Source organism: Melanostigma gelatinosum (assembly GCF_949748355.1).
Source record: "Melanostigma gelatinosum genome assembly, chromosome: 23".
In the NCBI taxonomy this organism is placed as follows: Eukaryota; Metazoa; Chordata; class Actinopteri; order Perciformes; family Zoarcidae; genus Melanostigma; species Melanostigma gelatinosum.
In genome coordinates, this window is record NC_136656.1 from 5,043,193 (window position 1) to 5,062,835 (window position 19,643).

The 19,643-nt window shown below is 43.9% G+C and overlaps 3 protein-coding genes across 3 annotated transcripts; 2 read left to right on the forward strand and 1 right to left on the reverse strand.

Annotated features, from left to right (window-relative positions):
• The first annotated feature begins 432 nt into the window (after nt 1-432).
• faah2b (fatty acid amide hydrolase 2b) lies at nt 433-6,499 on the forward strand. Its single transcript, XM_079295647.1, has 11 exons — nt 433-703; nt 1,043-1,125; nt 1,586-1,722; nt 1,846-2,055; nt 2,217-2,336; nt 2,478-2,613; nt 2,944-3,061; nt 3,146-3,265; nt 5,135-5,246; nt 5,457-5,645; nt 5,741-6,499. Exons 1-11 carry the CDS (start codon nt 512-514, stop codon nt 5,914-5,916), a joined length of 1,593 nt encoding a protein of 530 aa, XP_079151773.1. The 5' UTR covers nt 433-511; the 3' UTR covers nt 5,917-6,499.
• A 140-nt stretch (nt 6,500-6,639) lies between these two features.
• nelfa (negative elongation factor complex member A) lies at nt 6,640-11,606 on the reverse strand. The gene is made up of 11 exons (XM_079295646.1): nt 11,241-11,606; nt 10,128-10,299; nt 9,808-9,969; nt 9,592-9,681; nt 9,335-9,462; nt 9,147-9,216; nt 8,962-9,062; nt 8,720-8,828; nt 8,254-8,582; nt 8,042-8,141; nt 6,640-7,473 (listed from the first exon to the last, which is right to left on the reverse strand). The coding sequence occupies exons 1-11, from the start codon at nt 11,448-11,450 to the stop codon at nt 7,289-7,291; spliced, it is 1,656 nt and encodes a 551-aa protein (XP_079151772.1). The 5' UTR covers nt 11,451-11,606; the 3' UTR covers nt 6,640-7,288.
• A 306-nt stretch (nt 11,607-11,912) lies between these two features.
• nicol1 (NELL2 interacting cell ontogeny regulator 1) lies at nt 11,913-14,592 on the forward strand. Its single transcript, XM_079295632.1, has 4 exons — nt 11,913-11,973; nt 12,182-12,314; nt 12,863-12,951; nt 13,663-14,592. Exons 2-4 carry the CDS (start codon nt 12,203-12,205, stop codon nt 13,732-13,734), a joined length of 273 nt encoding a protein of 90 aa, XP_079151758.1. The 5' UTR covers nt 11,913-11,973; nt 12,182-12,202; the 3' UTR covers nt 13,735-14,592.
• The last annotated feature ends 5,051 nt before the right edge of the window (nt 14,593-19,643 follow it).

The following is a 19,643-nucleotide window of genomic DNA, read 5'->3' on the forward strand; positions in this document are numbered from 1 at the left end:
CAATACGTGAATAAATACATGAAAATCTTGATTCAAGATCGACGTACTATGCTTTTCGGGCTCTTTTCAATCCATCTCATGGTCTTCTTCTAGTTCTACTGATGGAGATTGTGACAGTTTTTACACTGTAATTTAACAGTAAATATTGTTAACAATATAGAACACAAAGCAGCAATGTAATAAATATACGAGGCCTACTAATTACTGAATAAATGACAGACATATAGCCAACATTGTGCAGGGTTTGCATTAAAATATATATATATATATATATTTTTTGTTTTTATGAGAAATATTTCTTCACTCGTGAAACATGTAAAAAAATCACTCATAATAGTACAGATATTATTTAAAATCTTTAGATAGAAAAAAGAAGCAAAACGTGAACTTCCGGTTCCGCCCTCACTAACCTTTGTCAAAGTGATGGCAGGTTTGTGCATCAGCCGCCGTCAGCTGGGAGGAGTTCAGTCCGGCGTGTCCACAGCCGAGCGACCACCTCCGTCCTGCAAACATGGCTCTGACCCGTCTGGAAAAGGCTCAGGTATGGCTCTCCAAGGCGGTCATGGGGGTCTTGTACATGCTGTTTCGGCTCCTGTCCCCTCGTGGAGCAGAGGAGTCGTTGAAGAGGAAGCTGCCGCCCGTCATCAACCCTCTGCTCGTCGTGTCAGCGACGCAGCTCGCGAGGAAGATCCGGAGAAAAGAGGTGTGTGCCCGGGTCAAACTACGAGACAAGCGCCGCTGGACTTATAAATGGTCTCTGAAAACATATAATTAGTCTGAAGATCTTGCCAGCATGATTATTTTATGTCTCACATCCCTGGAGCTTGTTTTTAGCCTTATTGCAGCCTGTGGAATAAGTGTGGCTCTTATAGAATACACATTATAACGTGGACACAATGGTAACAGATGCTCTATAATGCCCCTGCAGCAGTGTCTTTAGAAAGTTATGGGTAGGACCTAGTGTGCTTTAAACACAGTATGTTGGATCTAATCCTGACAGCATGTGCAGCACCTGTATAGAGCAACTGTGGTGTTTCTGCAGGTGTCGAGTGTCGAGGTGGTGCGAGCTTACATTGACAGGATCCAGGAAGTCAACCCTTTTCTGAACGCCGTTACTAAAGACAGGCAAGACAGAACCGCTCCACTGTCATCTGATACCTTTCATGTCTATTGTGCTATAGAGCTGCAACTTTTGAATACAAAAGTTGCTCTTTTTTTCTCACTATTGTAGGACAATGCATACACAAAAGACAATTAAACAATTCATCTAGAATCAGATAATAAAACAAGAGTTTGTTCCAGCCATATTGTGCTCCCATGTTTCTTTTATTAATAAATATTCCTCGTTTGGAGCTAAATTATCATTTATCTTCAACGTTTTACCTTTACCCCTCTACAAAATATACTCCATCATCTGTCCTATTTGCACTGAAAAGTATCTTTTTAATTAAATGGTAATAACTCTCATGACAACACTCAAATTCTGCCATGTTTACAGCTTCCACTATGATGCATAATCTTAAAATGAAGCCTTCTTTAATAAACAGTTGTTAAACAGAATTGGGTGAAATAATCCCCCGCCCAGGTTCGACGCCGCCCTCCAGGAGGCGACGCAGGTCGACAAGCTGATTGAGGAGGAAACTGGAGGCGAGGAGGTGCTGGCGGATCGACTGCCTTTACTGGGAGTCCCACTCTCTGTCAAAGAGTCCTTCGCCCTCCAGGGTAACTCCCACAAATCTAATCTCGTTACTTTACTTCACATACAGCCAATCACTCGTATCATTCGTATGTAACATTTTGAGGCAGCTTTGTTGACTCTCTTTCGTTTTGATTTCCATCTCGCAGGTATGCCCTTCACCGTGGGTTTGGTCTCCAGGAAAGGAGTCGTGGCCACCGTCGACGCTGCGCCGGTGGCCCAGCTGAAGCGAGCGGGTGCCATCCCGATGGGCGTCACCAACACCAGTGAGCTGTGCATGTGGTGGGAGTCCAACAACCACCTCTACGGCATCACCAACAACCCGTACGACTTCGAGAGGACACCGGGAGGAAGTTCAGGTTAGAAACTGTTCAACTAAACCGTGAGTTTAAGGATGCTCCACTCTTTTCGGCAGGGTTCGCTCTGCTCTGCTCCTCATGCTACAGCACACAGATCCACGTACTTACCTCTCTTCCCTCTCTGTTTGCGTCCTCTTCCCCCCCCCCCCCGCCGGCCTCAGGTGGGGAGGGCAGCATACTGGGAGCAGCAGGCGCAGTCATTGGCATTGGCTCAGACATCGGCGGCAGCATCCGCATGCCCTGTTTCTTCAACGGAATATTTGGCCATAAAACCACACCTGGTAAGAGAAACTAAATGTGAAATGTATATAAATGTTGCTTAGTTGCACCTAAATGCTAATACTTGTGTTCACCGCTTGTTTCCGCTGCACCTTATCGGTTAAGGAACACATCACTACGCCGTGTCTGTTGTGTGTCTGTAGGTGTCGTGTCTATTGAGAACCACTACCCTCCTTGCTCCGGCAGACAAGAAGAGTACTGCAGCAGTGGTCCCATGTGCCGCTACGCCGAGGACCTGCTGCCAATGCTGAGGATCATGGCGGGACCCAACGCTCACATGTAAGAGCTCTTATTCGCAGCAGATGAGTCTCTTTGCCTGCGCAGTTATGTTGACAGAGGCTTTCTTGCGTGCCGGTATTGTATTATTTAAATAACTTGTTTTTATCAAATTGCTGAGATGCAAATATGGCAATCATCAGGAGGCACGTGCAGTAACACTAGCATTGGCTCGGGCGGCCTAGTACTGTATGTAGTCGTATTAGAAGACGTGAAACTTTTAGAAAATATCAGTAACGGCTGTCAACAACTTGTCTGGCACACACACAGATCAAATGTCTGAGGTGCCACGTTTGTCTGATTTGCAGTATTTCTTCACACGTCTGTATTCAGGTTGTCCTTAGACACAAAGGTTGACCTGAAGAAGCTGCGGTTCTTCACCATCCCCCACGATGGCGGCTCTGCAGCAACGTACCCAGTCAGCAAAGAGCTCATAGAGATCCAGAGGAAGGTGCGTCTAATCCAGCTCTCTGTCTTTAGTCTGTAACAGGAAAGATTTTCTCAAGAGTTAAAATCCTCCCGCGATGTTCTCCAGGTGGTGGAGCGCCTGGAGGCCGACCTCCGAGTGAACGTCCAAGAAGTGCGTTTCCCTGAGCTCCGCTACGGCTTCCAGATCTGGGATACCTACATGGGTCTTCCTGACAAGGAGGGCAAGGTAGGTCCTCCTGATCCACGTCGTTGCATGTGTGTCTGTCAGTACAGAGCAGTGTGTGTTTGAATCAGTTTTCAGGTCGTAGAATGAAGGATAACAGAAGATCTAATCAGTGAAAGAAAGCAGGCAGAATAACTGCACCTATTGTCGTCCTCTGCCAAGAAATGCTTCACTAATCTGTTTAGCTGCACAGGCACAGCATGACACGCACACACAGGTCTGAAATAGTTTCCTATCATTTCGGTATATCTATCAGTCTCTATATCTGACAGCTGTAGTCACTAATTACTTTAAAACATGATACTTACCGTACTTCCCGGACTATAGAGTGCACCGGTATATAGGCCGCACCAGCTGATTTTTAAAAGAAAAAAGAATTTGAACATAGATAAGCCGCACTGGTCTATAAGCCGCAGGTGTCCCCGTTGAATAGCAAGGTGCTTTTAACAGTACTGAAGTTGTCTTCTTCTATGAACATCATAACATGTCGCTAGCTTCTAAGCTAATTTTAACATTACGGCCAATGGGGAAATGCTAACCGCGATTAGCATTAGCGAATGTAGTGAATATAATATATATTCGTACATCTTTTCATGCAGACATACTTACAGACTAAGGTCTCTCAAGGCTACCAAACTGAAGAAGTAAAACGAAGCAACGTGTCTTCTCATTAGAATCTAAAAGCAACGAGGCAATAACTTGTTGCTCGTAGCTCATCTTGGTTTGCAATATAACTCTGCTGTCCGGAGTCTGCATTTGGGTCCTTGAACACACCACATCATGTACCGGTACCTTCATGGCTGAATAACAACGAATGGCTGAGATAAAGCAGACTATCATCATACCAGCCATTGTAAACACAATTATACGTGAACTAAGATCATATCTGGAAGATTTGCCACAATTGTGAAAAAGCTGATATTCTCATGCAGCGTGTGGAAGTTGCTCATAGCTCTGAATAGCATTTACGGCTAACTGGCTTGGCCAGTTGCTGCTAGCACAACAGCTATTCAGAGCTATGAGCAACAACAGTTATTGCCTCATTGCTTTTCGTTTGGTAGCCGTGAGAGACCTTAGTCTGTAATGCAAGTATGTCTGCATGAAAAGATGTACGAAGATATATTATATATTCGCTAATGCTAATCGCGGTTACCATTTCCCCATTGGCCGTAATGTTAAAATTAGCTTAGAAGCTAGCGAGTCGGACATGTACTGTTAAAAGCATCTTGCCGGTCAACCTTTTTTGTTAACAGTCCTAGTGAGAGGTAGGTCAAAGGTACTTCATCCATATTGTAGCGACCCTGTCAGTAACAGCTGGTAGCAGAGGGGTTGCTGGTAGCAACTGTTCTGTGTCGGGAGCTAGTAAATGTTGTGTTAGACCAGAACCGGAAGTTGCGGTTGTTGTTGTGGTGGAGAAAAATCCTATATAAAGCGCACCGGACTATAAGCCGACTCCTCAACGCGTGGGGTAAAAAGTAGCGGCTTATAGTCCGAAAAGTATGTCATAAAATGCCCTGTTACAGATTAACCCGGCAGTAAATACAGGCCCCTGCTTTACTCTTCTAACTGCAAATAAGAAATCTACGGCACATTCAGGTCAGTACAAGTACACAGTGGTATTATAGCAATTGCGAAAAGCCTGTGAGATTTATCAGCGGCAGATTACAGTGACACAGTGACGTCTTTATTCCGGCTGCTTTCTTGAAATATGAAGAGAGAGCATGTTTCTAATGTGTTGTGTGTATTAGCTGTGCGCTACAGTTAGTGTCACCAGCCTGAACCACATTGTCTGTTGTTGGTAGCACTATAGCCGCAGCGCTGCTGTATGTGACTTTAGAAAGACAACATAACCGAGTGTACAATGTTCCTCAGCCTCCGCAGCAGTTCGCTGAGCTGATGGGGGAACCAGGACAACCCGTGTGGCCCGTTTGGGAGCTGCTGAAATGGATGATGGGAAAATCAGAGCATACCTTAGCTGCTATCGGTAAGGGGGCGGGGGGGGGGGGGATATATCATTTATTTTAACTTTAATCAATTAGGTTTTCCTTAAATGAAGTCTGAAACCACCGTCATTAGACACATTTTAAACAGTGTACTTGTTTGTAGCTGTATAACTGAGATATTTAATGTCTTAAATATGCAGCTGCACAAGTTTCCATGAACAGTGTGTGTGTGTGTGTGTGTGTGTGTTCAGGTTTGGCCCTGATGGAGATGGCCCGCGTTACCAAACCCTCCGCCTTCCTCATGCAGCAGAAGGAGAAGCTGCAGAAGGAGATGGACGAGCTGCTGGGCACCGACGGGGTTTTTCTTTACCCGTCTCACCCCAGAGTGGCTCCCAAACACCACCACCCGTTCTTCAGGTTCAGTGACGGCGCCTACACAGGTCAGTCCTCGTCGGAGTTCAACAGGCCGGCCTCAAGTGTTCAGCGCAGCTGTGAAAGAAAGTGCTCCGGTCTTATTTTCCTTCCTTACCTCCAGCTATAATCAACATCCTCGGGCTGCCGGTCACCCAGTGCCCTCTGGGTCTGGGCGAGGAGGGTCTGCCCCTGGGGGTGCAGGTCGGTGCCGGGAAGCTGCAGGACCGCCTGACCCTGGAGGTGGCTCTCTACCTGGAGAAGACGTTCGGAGGCTGGAGGGACCCCGGGGCCAACTAAAAAACAACCAAACACTCACATGCCGACAGCCATTACCAAACCTCCAGACCGGAGGCAGTTGGGACTGAGGATTGTGGTAATCTGTTACCTGCCTGGCTGCTTGCCATAGTACACAGAGTCACAATCAGATTGCTGTTAATGATTTACTCTGTTCAGAGACAATTGCGTCATGAGCACACGCTTTAAAGAAAAGATTTTATATACAAGTGGAAATTGAGCATAGACATTAACACACAAGGCTTTTTGTGGCTGAATATCATCGACATCACATCTTAATATGGTGCTCGTGACTGTCAACTGTCCTGTTGTTCTAACTAGACGTCCGCTCAGTGGAGCTGATGTTTACCCGACTCCACACACACTAATCTAGAGATCCAGTGAGGTCAGAATAATGAAGCACCTGTGTAGCTGTGGAGGGTTTAACTAAGCAGGAACAGTAGAAACTGTTTCACCACGCCGACACCGCCCTCGTGTTTTAATGTGAACGCTGCAGAACGGCAGTTAATCAATTGTCTGCTTTGTGTTTCATTGCATTAAAAAAAAAAAGAAAAGGTGTGAATACTTTCTCTCATTTATGACTTCTTGTAATAAAACAGGATTTATGCAGCAGGTCAGGACGACACATGGTTGTTCTGCTTTTGGAGGAAATGGAAAAATACGAGCTGGCTATTGTTTAACTACAGACTAAAGTTAAACCACTTCTCACTAAACAGTGTGTGTGTGTATGACTGGGAGGGAAAAGGCGCACAAACAGGAAATACAGATAAAACCCCTAAAAGACAGAAACATCTCACTGGAATCTATTTTCTTCCCTTTGGAAAAAAACATCCACCAGAAGGCTCCAAACAGAACTGGTCAGCATTGAGAACTCAGCTCTTTATTTTTTTTGGTCACCTATGTTGACATTATTGTTCTTTTTGTTTGTCACAAACCCTCATTCTGTTCTGAAGGGTAGAAGATATACTGCGGATGTGACGTTCATACAGAAATCTACAGACAGCCCGTCTCCTCTTTAGACATGCTCGTAGCTCGAGCGCACAAATGCTGGAAGGTGCCTGCCGTGAGAATAACTCCTCTGATCGGACTCGTATGAATCTCTGACCACAGCGTTACTCGGGGGCCGGAGGTGATCTAAAAACTGAAAAAACAAAAAAGGGAAACGACCGAACAGAACTGTTCTTTAAAGACTCCTGCAGGTTGGCGGTGCAGGAACAGGGAGCATCGCTCTCTCCTCGATGACTTCTCGACCACCAGATGCTCGATTTGGCCCAAATGTGAATGCAAATACTTGTAAGCGTGTAAACATGGTTTCTTTGAAGTGGATAAGAAATTCTGTGTGTGTGAGATTCATTCTTTGAGAAAGTGAAGCGCCTCAGGAGGTGTTGGTGATGGGTTTGTATTTCTTGAGGCGGGTCCACTGTCCCGTGGAGTAGTTCATTTCGAAGACTGTGTCCACCAGCATAGTGGTGCTGCCGGTGCCGTCGGCTTTGGGCAGGACCTCCGTGTGCTCGCTCAGCTTGATCTGGATGATGTCGCCCTGCTCCGGGCACGGGTTCTCTGCAAGACAGGATGCGGTTGTTATTGGGCCGACCGGGTTTGTGCTCCGGGACCATCGGGGACGCCTCCTTTAATTATACGACTGTGTTGAGTATTTATGCTAATAGTTATTATTTAAATGTAATTGTTTAACTCCTCGACAGACTGCTTGAATGCTGGGAATTTAGATTCCTGCATTTCCTGCGGTTACTGCCCCTGGTGAACAAACCGAGAGTTAACCGTTAACCTGGAGGATTAGTGTGTTGCATGCAGGGGGATGTGGTTGTAATGCCTGACAAGCTGCCCAACTGCACAGACAATCGATGCACAAACAGATTAAACCCACGTAGCGGTTCGCTCAGGCTCACTTAAGGGGGACTGAACTTTAAGGTGGACCAGCGCCGACTAGCTGCTCCTGAGTTTCGCTCAGTTTTTCTTCATTTTCAAGATTTCTCGGTTAAACGGTTAATTATGAACGTCCCTAGGGACAAGATAGATTACTTATGCTTGCACATTTTGACAATCTGTCGGATCAGGTTTACTGGGACAGAAAAAGGCGTTTCTTCTACTCGTGAGATTACTGCTGTACCTCTGGATCCAGCCATGAAGCCCAGGATCAGGGCCTTCTCTGGTCTGGTGACCTTGTTGGCCGTCTTGAACATCTCCTGGGCCGCGTACATCTGGTCTCTCTGAGGAGCAGAAACAGCAGCACAGAATTTAGCTGGCTGAGAGGACCACTGAGGAGCTTACATACAGATACAGTAATACTGAGGAGGAGCTTAAACGCTGTTTCCATCTTACCGTGAGTGACAGATTCTTTTTGGGCTGGGCTTGTGGCGGCATAGGCATGGGTGTCGTGGTGGGGGTCTGAGGTGTGCTGGGAGGCTGGGTGGGGGTCTCCGGCTGGCTGGCCGTCGCAGCTGCTGGGGGCCCGTTGGTGGCCGGGGTGGAGACCGGCGTGCTGGGGGACGTGGGGGTTGCGGGGTTGGCCGTGTTGCCTGCGTTGTACATGGGCGTTCTCTGTTTGTACTGGCCCGGTAAGGTGGCGGTGGCGCCGGCACCCACCGTCGCCGACTCCTCCGGTTGGCGAGCCGACTGCAGCGTGTCCCGTCCAGAACCACCGCCGTTGGCTTCAGAGGAGGTTGGTGAAGAAAAGACATTGTGAGTTTGACATGAGGCTCTGCTGACGTTCTCTCTGCCTGCTTGAACTAATAAGTGCATGAAAGCATACCAGGCAACAATACAAAGCTTTGTGGTTTTGTCTAACCTGGCTGGGCCTCGGAGCTGGGAATGTAAGAGGAGGAGGGGACCATGCTGGGTGTGGCGGGGAGGTAGCTTGTCGACGGTAGAGGATTCTCGTTCAACGCCCCGAGTTTCTGAAAAACCAAAACAGCATTTGTTACGATAGACCCAGAGAGAAGCAGAGTAGGACAGCGAGAGAGGGCGATGTGAGAGGAAACAGGAGAAATCCAGAACGTTTGAGTGACGTTAACACATGGAGTCAAGCACCTGTGCAGAGACGAGGCCGGCGGCGTAGTCGGGCGTTGTGTTTTCCACCACCGCTGCTGCTGCCGCTTCTTCTTTGGCTGCTTTCTCGACAGCCTCCGTTTCTAAAGCAGAAGAAAACATTAACACACACACTCAGACATTTCATGGTGGAGCTCTAACACTTGGGCGGATGGAAATGTAATTACCCAAAGTCTTTCTTCTCCTCTTAGCCTCTCTTCCAGCTCCGACCATATCCAGCTCGGAAATATCTAAAAGCTGAAAAGGACAACAAAAATAAAAAGCCCAATTGTAAGAAAAATTCAAACCACAAGCACATCAATTCTGTAAATAACTGAAATGAAAAATGTGTTTGTTTTTTAAAATCGGACATTACCTTGACCCCCCTCTCTTTACGCAGGGGCGTCCGTGCTGGGGCGATAGGCGTGCGGTTACTGGGGGGGCTGAATATACTGGGGGCAGTGGGACTGCGGAACGGGGCCTTGGGAATCCCCTTGAGAGGAGCTGTGATGCAAATATTGACACAAGTCAAAATACAAGGTTTCCTGGTCACAGCTGGAACAAGTGATGTTTATGATGGTACTTATTAAAAGCACTGAAAGAGCAGATGTGTGGGATGCATCTTTAACTCACTAGTAGTGTCAATCTTTTTGACCAATCCTCTCCCTTTGGCGTGAAAAGGCACTCCGGCTGTCTTTTTTAGCTGTTGGGCTGTCTCTGTGGCTGGAAAAGAAAAGATTAAAAAATAATGCACAATTGAAGATTCTTGAATTTTACTTTGAGGGGAAACCCAACTACCTCCATGGGAGAGTAAACCTTTTGTAATAATTGAAGTTTCTAGTAACTTACATTTCTGCAGCAGCTCTGCTCTGAGGGTTGCACTCTTAGGCTTCCTCTTCAGCTGGAAATGTTTGACGGGGGGTGTGAGGGGTCCCACCAGAGTGGTTAACGCACTCTTGTTCAGGTACTGGCACTCCAGAGGAAGCATGGCAGAGGCCTCGCACTCGCCCACTGAGGAGGAGAGGAGATTAACTGGCTATTTACCAGAGGCCAGATTACGTCATATGGTCTGTGGCTGCTTTAACACTCCCTTCACAACCTCGCATATATTTAATGTGAGGGAAATACGTTTTTTTGTGGATATGCACCACAGCGACACATTCCCCTACCTTTCTCCCTGAGCTCTCCAAGAATATCCTGCACATTTGGATTCTGCTCCTCCAGGTCCAGATTGAGAGAGCCGGTCTCTGGGAAGGACTTGAGGATGTCGGCAACCATCAGCACCCACGGCTCTGAATCCACCGTAGCCAGCTGGATGATCTCCGACAGGGCCTCCTTCATCTGGGGAGAGACGACGACTGTGTTCGTGAAACCACTTTAAGAGAAGAACGCCTTATGCTGCCTGAGAACAACTTATTACTGTTTAACTATGTTTGTCCCATTTGCTTAATTTCTTTTAATATTTTTCATCTTTAGGTTCAGTTGTTTGCAATTTGAAGGTGTCACCTTCATCTCTGTGATGGACATTTAAGGTTTAATAGTGAAGGGACTAATTAGCAGAATAATCAACAATGAAAACAACCATTTGTTGCTGCCCTAATGTCAAGTAGTTTAAATTAGCTCCACTTTGAGCAGCTACAACACAGTAAATAATCAGCAATACATAAAACAATATATAACTTTTATCTTTACATTATTATACATACATTTCTGTGTAACACTGTGCAGAGCTTTTACTTGTAATTACGAGGTTCTACTGCTTTAACTAATTACAGACTAACAACATCTCAAGAGCAGATACTCTCGAAGAGTCTTTTGTTTGTTTATAACAAACTGAATATGCATGAATATTAAGATAAGATAATCCTGATATCTACATACAGAGTAATTGTTGTGTTGCACAGTGTATTTGTACTGCGCAGATGTGTTGTCTACTGGGAGCAGTTGTGCATTATGACGGGTTTTAGATATGATGGTACCGCCCTCCAGCTCAGTCAGCTACGTTAGCTCTGCCCATCCCACCATAATGTCTGCGGGAGAACCTAGAGGCTAATGTTTCCCGGTGTACACCACCGCTGAGAAAACGTCTGCGTGTTAACGTCGAGTAGTTAGTCGTGTAGCTACATATATTTATATATATATTAATCGTATAGATGCTGTTCTCCAGAAACAGAGGTAAAAAAAAGTCAGAACCAGTCGCAGGAATAACAGCGGCTTTGTGTTTCTTGTTTTTGAGGTATTAGCCTTCTTTAGCTGTCGTGCTAACAGCTAAGCTAACCCACCTCGTCAACGGTCCGCCGGGGGAGATGCAGCATCCCGAGCAGCAGCTTGAGCTTCACCGCCGGCGATAAGCTGGAGAAGCACAGCCGTATGTTGTCTATCACCGACACGGTGAGGAGGGAAGCGATGCTGGGAGGCGTCCACAGCTCGTCCGTGGATCCCAATTTGTTGTGAAGCCACAGTCCCGTGTCGCTGTCCTTCATCGACGCCATCTTGGAAAAAGAAGAGTTTTTTTAGTTCGGGCATTTTAACGGGCTACCTAAAGACAACAGTCAGGACCCCGCCCAGTACGCAGAAGGTCGGGGTCATTTGAAAACATTGAACCATAATAAAATAAAATAGCAATAACAATAAAAAAAATAGGTATAATTCACATTTGATGTTTTGTTTGTCCATATGTTGTATGTTTTTTTTAATAAAGTGAAAGAAGGGTGAATTCTACTTTACAAATGTAACTGTGTGAGTAAATTAACGAACAAACGCAAAGTACAGCACTTAATTAAATGTACTGATTTGATAATAAGCTGGTTACAAATCCATACAGTCTGTTTTAGTTTCACTTTTGCCAAGGCCTTTATTTTGAACGTTTAAACCAGAAGTCTTGACTCTGGTCCCCGAAGGCAAATATTACACGAGCCACACGCATGCGCACTGCCTCACACTACATTAAACAATCCTAGGTGGGCATCTTGCGCTGATCTGCGCGTACAGCAAAATATCATCGACCGATTCACGGTAGGTTGACATGCAGCTTGTAAAATAAACTAACTATCCTCCTTAAAATGTATTTTTTAAATAAATACATGTATTTAACAATAAAAACGGAGTGTTTTCTGAACAAAGCCTGTGGGATTCTGTTATTCCTTTAATTTGCGGTCGACTAGGACATTTTCCCGTTGTGTTTAAACACACATCCGCACATTTTGTTTCTAATTCCTAAAAGGTAATTGACCGCATCTCCACCATGGCGTCCGGTGGATATCTCCAGGCAGCGGTGTTCCTTCTGGCGGTACAGCTCCTCTGTCTCCGTGCAGCTGATGCGGATCAGGACGCTGGGACTGTCATCCCTGCAGAAAGTAGGTGGATTTAAATGTGACATTTGGATATTTATTTTGCCTGTTCAGTGCAGGTTTTGTTCTGCCACAGAGATGTGTTCCTGGTCTAATGATAGCAGGTCCCCACAGAGATAGTGGGGATTGTAAGTCACCCTAACTGGTGTATGCATCACAACATGAAAATGGGCCCACTCTGCTGCTGTGCGACCCATTTTATCATCTCCACTGGGTTCAAACAATGTAAAGGAGTAAAGGACACATCCGTATGATTTGGTATTGCAGCCACCATTGGTGATAATTGGAAATTTGACCCTTTTGTCATGAGAGAAAAAAAAGCCCTGGGACAGTTTTATTTACTTTTATCAAGATGGAAATATGACATATTAGTAGACCTCCCTTGTTAAAATGAATACAAATCGACATAAATAGCTCCTTAAAGCAAGACTTTGCACATTTAAAAAAAAAGAGAAATGACACAATAATACTTATGCAACGTATTCAACATGTCACTGACTTAATGCCCTGATGTGAGTGTCTTTATTTCTGAGTTCTTTCCTCTTTATTTCCAGGTCGCCCATGCGTGGACTGTCATGCATTCGAGTTTATGCAGAGGGCACTGCAAGATCTAAAGAAGACCGCGTTCAACCTCGATGCCAGGGTGGGCGACGTCTTCTTCTCCTGTTATTCCCTTCTCATGGTTGCCTTGCAGAGATTTTTCACCTCCAAGGCTTACGTGTTAAACGCTTATCATTCACCAGCCGATGAGTGTTTCATAGAACAATATGTCTACGATAATGATAACTTCATTTATATAAATATATCTAGCAAATAATGAATTCAACTTTCCATAATATTGTTAGCATACCAAAAAAAGCAACATAAGTGTCTCCATTGTCATGGACTAACCCACTAATCGTGATAGAAATTTATTTCCTAAATAGAGACCTGATACTTTGTTTATTAATATTATTATATTACATTAAAAAAAATGTACCGGTAGTTTCAATGTCAACAATGCACCCTTAGAGTCAATAAACAATGTTTTATTGCTGTCTTTGCCACTAAGAGCACTGTATTTTACTGCATCATCTTTCACTGACCATCAGATTTGAATTATCTGCAAATAAAAACAGCTAAATAATTGTATTACCCCAAAAAAGCAGCCTTGAGGAGTGTCTGCTGTGGTACTTGTGAGCAGCTTGTAAGCGCCAGAGAGGTCCAGGTTCACCTTACGATCATCTCAGACATAGTTTATTGGTCTTTTAGTCAATGAATCAAACTGAAACTGTAAAAGAGACTGAAAAGTAGAAACTACAGCGTTGAGCTTGTGTTTGCATGCAGTGACATGTTGTTGTTGTTGTTGTTGCAGACGGAGACGCTGGTGCTGAGGGCCGAGAGGAGGGCTCTGTGTGACTGTATGCCCACCAACTCACTGCGCTGATCACACCCCGACACAGGACCCCGATCCAAAGCTCGACTCCATCTTAACTTATTCACGCAATAGGCACTTTATTTTACTTTCTCTCATATCACTGCTGAGTGACGCTTTGGTTTGAAGTCATGCATCAGATGATTGTTGTTTTAGCCTTATACGGGACGACTTTTATACCACTGATGTTTGATTGTTTTCATCGCCGCGGGGAGTCGGGTCACTTCTCATCCGTCTCCTATTTTAAGCATAAACTATTTTTTGTACTTTTTAGTATTTGACTGTATAATGTAGATACAGTAGAATGCATCGATACATGTCCTTGTTGTATGAGATTAATGTTTACAACGATTACACACATCAAACTGTAGCATCACACGGGATTTATGTCACTGCTCAAAATATTTCAATAACTTTTTAAATAGTTTAACTGATTTTCAGGCTTCTTTTCCCCCCAAAAAAGAAATAAAACATTGGGTAACTTATTAAATAAAGTTATTTTCTTTGTGATAACCGTAAAGATTTTTTTTTTTGTAAACAAATCAGCAGAAATAAATTCAAATAATATTTTTAAAGTTTTCTTTTGAGGCGGATAAAGCATACTTGTAGATCTTGATTTAGCGCAGCACTGTAGCATGAATTTACAGCACTTTTTGTTCACCTGTTACTGTAGATTGTATGTATAGATTCTGTAAACGTACGCAGGTCTTATCTGTCTGACGGAGGTGTATGCAAGAAGATAGATGAACGATTTAGTATCGAATGAGCCGAAGGAGGAACAGAGGAATGCTGGCTGCAGCAGGGGACATAGAGATAGAAATAATAATCGTCTTATTGTTGCTCGTTCATGAACAGTGTTCTTTGTTAACAACACCCCAAACTATTGTCTTAACGTTGTACCTATCAATAAAAACAATGAATGATCTGCACTGTTGTTGTTATTTATTTCTCTGGCTGGGATCATTCTCACAGATCAGGGTTTGTGTGAACGTTAATACGGACACGAATTAATAAATTCATTCAGTGTTTTCGTCGGTCTGCTGGATCTCACAGCTTAAGTTACCGGTGTAGCAACTACAGATGAATCTGCATATTATTCTTCTTGATTCATCCATTTAATTGCTTGTTCCATAAAATAGACAAACAGTCTAAAACCCAAAGATATTTAGTTTGATGTTTAATTAAATAGTTGTCAAACCGTTATGAATCTTGTTTTCTCGTGTGTTATCAATGATAATATTACGACCTGCGTCCATACACATAAACACACAATTTATTAAAACCATATAACTTAGGTGTAAGTTGACATATATACAAGCGTGTGAGTTGTAGATATAAAACTAAAATCCAGTTAATCATGCTAAATGATAAATCTTTGAGTTTTGGACTGTTGGTCGGACAAAACCAAACATGTTAAAAATGTCACATTGACATTTTTCTCTTTCTTGACATTCGACACTAAAAGATTCATCCAATAAACTAATCTGACGGATTAATTGACGAGGAAAACAACACCTAAGTACACTAAAAAAGTATAAAATGTTATTTAAAGAGTTCACAATCAATTTGGGAATGAAAGCAGGTTATGTACTAAAATAGTAGGGCTCCTCTTCTGATATTATGATATAACAAAAAAACCTGCAATACCGCTTTCTACACCAGCAGGAGGAGCTCAAAGTAAAGGCATGCCGCCAGCTGTGTCGCAGCAATGCAGCACTCTCCACACTCCTAACCTGAAATACTGTAAGAAAGCTGAGGCGCTACGTTGGCCTGCAGTGACCTGACAGGGATCTCAGCCCCAGAGGCAAGTGAGCAAAATCCTCAATGTTTTCTTCCCCTTTTATCTCACTTTGACATTTGCCGCCAAAGTTTGCTCGCCTCACCCGACTGTGGGACTTATTGGGCACCGCAGAAGGCAAACCCTAAGCCATTTATACAATATTTTGAGTTTTAGTGAACTGTTTGACCTCTTCACGAGGACCTTTAACGAACTGAAATGTTTATTGATGACATTTAGCCAACTATTTGTCCTTTACCTGTACTTGAATCGATTAGCCAACTCTTTTGAACAGCTTAGACTTCTCTGTAGGCGTGTTCCTGACCTCAAAGTGAAGGGCAGAGCAGATGGGGATGCAGCCGGCTATGTGAGACAAACGTACAAAATCAAGGGCCGCCATCTAGACCTGCATTTTCTCAGACATCTTGATATTGTCCGATATTAGTGGACGGGAATACCTCAGATCCTGAGCTCTGGTTATTCCTTTCAGTCAAGATATTTAGATGTTGCTGCCAGCAAACTGATGTACGAGCAAATAACGTAAATTGTAGCAGAGATTAGTCTTAACATGGTCGGTCATCGCAAAACAACCATAACGAGATGCTAAAACAAACAAAGACCAGCAGCTGGTGTGAGATGAAACTGTGAAAGAAATAAAGCTGTTCACCAGCTGGTGACGCCACTGATGAGGAAATAACACAAACAAACCCCACATGATTCAGTCACCACTGGACTGATGATTAGATCAACACGTCGGCCTGGGAGACGTCCACTATCAGGAATTAATGGGAGGCCAGAACCGCCTGACGCGCATGTTAGTTCATGCACTTACCGGTATATGATTCAGAAATTGTCAAAATCTTACTCAATCCTCTGCAGAGTTTGAGGAACTTCTTGAGCTGTGAATATTCTCACGGTTAATATTCTAGAATGTGTCCTGATGATTTAAACTCTGTGTGTGAGAGACATACACACATAAAAGTAGTGTCACCGCTTATAGTCAGTGCACCTGTGTCGAGGCCCTGCAGCTCCAGACTGGCGCTCTGTTTAGGGAGGCAACAAGAGGACGCTCGAGAATTTGCCAATGTTTGCGGGGCAACATGAATAAGTGATGCATAATAACACGTTCATTATACATATGAATATATTCTAGCTGGTCCACTATAGATAACTGATTACATGACAATGTTAGAGAACGCATGACCACTGATACAGAAACAAATGAACCCAAAAGAGACACAGAGAGAATTTAGAAATACAAATAAATGAAATGTAATATTTCTAAATACATATTAGATCTTATGTATCGAGCTTCAAAGTGAATTTATTCAAAGATAAAGTTTTGGGGGGGGAACTGGCCTGTGTGGGCGTGTTTGGATCAGATTTGATGCACGTGGGTTGACAGGGAAATAAATAAATACTTTGATGTTAAATCTAAAAGTAACCCCCAAATATCTCACTTTACAAGAATTAAAGAGAATCCAGTTTAATAAATCCAATGCATCATTGTGAAGTTTACAATGTTCACTTTCTGTTGACACTGTGTCATCTACATCGGCGTTAATTAAACTGTAAACTCATCTCTACTCAGCGGTGGTGTCGTATTGGCTTGAATTGATATAGAAAGGTTACTAATTGAACATGGTATGGACTTAATTTGGGGAGAAATACGTGTTGGGAAAAGGCTGACAAACACTTTTCTGACCAAGTGTCGTGAAAAGCTGAATGTTTTAAGCTTTAAAAATAGGATATCATTTAGGGTCATTGTGTTGTATTGCATTTAATGTAAACTCAATCGTGTCTTAGATTATTATCACAGTATTAAAGGAAGTCTGTGCCAGATAGTAACAGTAGTGGTGCCTGAATCTGTTCCACGTGTGTGTTTTTATGTTTCCTGTATCTAAACTCTGTGTAAACTCTGAGTTAAACCTCCGTTCCCACCCTAAGGGCAAGAAACTCCTCATCCCTCAACCACAGGCCGTATTCATGAGACGCCTTGATGCTGACATCATCCATCGCAACCAGGTCAAAGGGAGTTCCTTCCATTAGTCCGGGTTGCTGCTTCATGTGCGGGTCTTGAGAGAAAAATGATTAACCGTGAACTAGAGAGCCTATTGGTGGAATAACTGCTGGTAGAAAAACACCTCGTGAATATAGCCTCAGATCTAACGCCTCCATTTCATCAGAAACCACTTCAGGTTCCAGTACGGCTTTGTGCTTCAGACCTGCGACCACAAGAGGGAGACAGACCTCATGCACACGCACACGCACACACACACACACGTTGTCTCCGGCAACAACAAAACACTAAAGCTTAGGATGTGGATGGGGTGGGGATGCTGGGATAGATAGAAAAGGGGGGTCCGGAGCCCCGTGTTTCATAGTCTGTCCGTGTGCGCTGCGGATCAATAATCATATCATAATATCACCAATATCTCAATGAAATGTGGGTGTGAAAAAGCCTCTTGAGAGGGCTGCTACAACAGAGGAGAAGAGCAAGAACCCAACCTGCTGCAGCCCGCACACTGTGGGAAACACGCCGACGCCTTAAACGTCTGAGGAGCGGGGTCCTCTCTGGTCACTGAAAAGGGTTCGAGAGGTCACGGCAGGAGCAGAGGCAGGAGAGTAAACAGTGGCATGATGACCTTTAGATAGAGGGGGGGGGGGTCCTCTGCTGCAGGAAATCTCAAAGTGTCAAAGGTCACGCTCAAGATTATTAGAACAATATGTGGGGCTCTGTTTGTGTGGAGAGTAACTGCACATTCAGTGTTTTTGGACATATTCATTTGTAGTTTATTCATTAATAACCACGCTAGACATTGTGTCTCTGAGAGGTGAACGTCAGTCTAATGTTTTGATCCAGAGTGAAATATCTTCACAGATTATTGGATGGGTTGCCATGATATTTGGTCATTCAGCTCTATAAGAGAAATGCAAACAAAGAATGATAATCATGCAGATTAATACATGGACTGTTTATAATATTTATATATAAAGCGTAGGATTTTAGTCATGAATAAGTTTCGAGCCAAGTTTGACGATGCACCGAACACGACGTTTCCTGCTCCACTAATGTTAAGGGACGAATAGCAACCGTGTTGCCTGGTGTACACTGAGCAACTATATGAATTGTATTGAAATGTATTAAATACTCAAAGGCTTCTGGACTCATTTACGCATGACTGTTGTGTAATTATTTTCTTGGGCGAAGAAATAACATAAATGTTGGTGTAATTTGTTTTCACTTCTAATCTATGGTACAGACTTTCTTTATTATGTGTTATTGGTAAATTGGGGGATTGGTAGCTGTAATTGTTTTCCCTTATTTGCTTTTCATCCTCGAAAATGAGACCTTTTTAAAACTTTACCGTTTGTGTTCTCTTGGTTGTGACATTACCGACAGCACCTGAAGGCTGCGCTGCCAGGAGTCAATCACAAAGTGAACACTGCGCATGCTCCCGGAGCAACTTCCCACTGCTCGGCATGGTGAGATCCGCTGCAGAGCAGGTGCTGACGCGCAGAAAACCATCTTTCCGACGCATTTTTGCAGAGCAAATGTCCGGGCTGAGCAGAGTATGTGATGACTTTTTAACTCTGCAGGTTATCACCTGACCTCCTCCTCCTCCCCCCCGGACACCTTAAGGAGGAGGGAGTGGGGGTGGAGGCAGCCTTATTGCCTCAGAAGATCCGGTTCAAACTAGTTCTGCTCGGCTATGTATGCGACTGTGGCTCTGCTCGGTGCTCCACACTTCCACAAAGATCCACAAAATATGCTTTTAAATGTTTCAGACTTAATATTAAAACATGAACTCTTGTTTTCTTAATTACGCTGCCAATGGCATATTTATTGCATAACATTGATGAAGGGATTTCACCATGTGGCAGTGCGTAATAACGAGGCTGCAGACGTTATTGGAAGAATTGTATTTGTTACTAATATGAACACATGGTCTAATCATTGCATCCTTATATGTATATTATTACCATCTTTGACTGGTGGTGAAACTCATTACCTGTAAATGTCAACAGTTGCCTCATCATTATATCGAAGCTGTCACAAATCACAGCAGCATTTTTGTTCATGAGACATTAAATGTATGATAACAGTCGCGGTTAATTACAGGGAGTGTCGGGGGGGACAACA

Excerpts from the sequence above, each read along its gene's own strand:
- faah2b (XM_079295647.1), top strand. The coding sequence starts at position 512 with ATGGCTCTGACCCGTCTGGAAAAGGCTCAGGTATGGCTCTCCAAGGCG. Across the intron at positions 1,126-1,585 it reads AACGCCGTTACTAAAGACAG|GTTCGACGCCGCCCTCCAGG; the intron begins GCAAGACAGAAC and ends TCCCCCGCCCAG. Across the intron at positions 5,646-5,740 it reads CAGTGACGGCGCCTACACAG|CTATAATCAACATCCTCGGG; the intron begins GTCAGTCCTCGT and ends CCTTACCTCCAG.
- nelfa (XM_079295646.1), bottom strand. The coding sequence starts at position 11,450 with ATGGCGTCGATGAAGGACAGCGACACGGGACTGTGGCTTCACAACAAA. Across the intron at positions 9,682-9,807 it reads AGCAGAGCTGCTGCAGAAAT|CCACAGAGACAGCCCAACAG; the intron begins GTAAGTTACTAG and ends TTTCTTTTCCAG. Across the intron at positions 8,142-8,253 it reads AAAAGAATCTGTCACTCACG|AGAGACCAGATGTACGCGGC; the intron begins GTAAGATGGAAA and ends TCTGCTCCTCAG.
- nicol1 (XM_079295632.1), top strand. The coding sequence starts at position 12,203 with ATGGCGTCCGGTGGATATCTCCAGGCAGCGGTGTTCCTTCTGGCGGTA. Across the intron at positions 12,315-12,862 it reads GACTGTCATCCCTGCAGAAA|GTCGCCCATGCGTGGACTGT; the intron begins GTAGGTGGATTT and ends CTTTATTTCCAG. Across the intron at positions 12,952-13,662 it reads CGTTCAACCTCGATGCCAGG|ACGGAGACGCTGGTGCTGAG; the intron begins GTGGGCGACGTC and ends TTGTTGTTGCAG.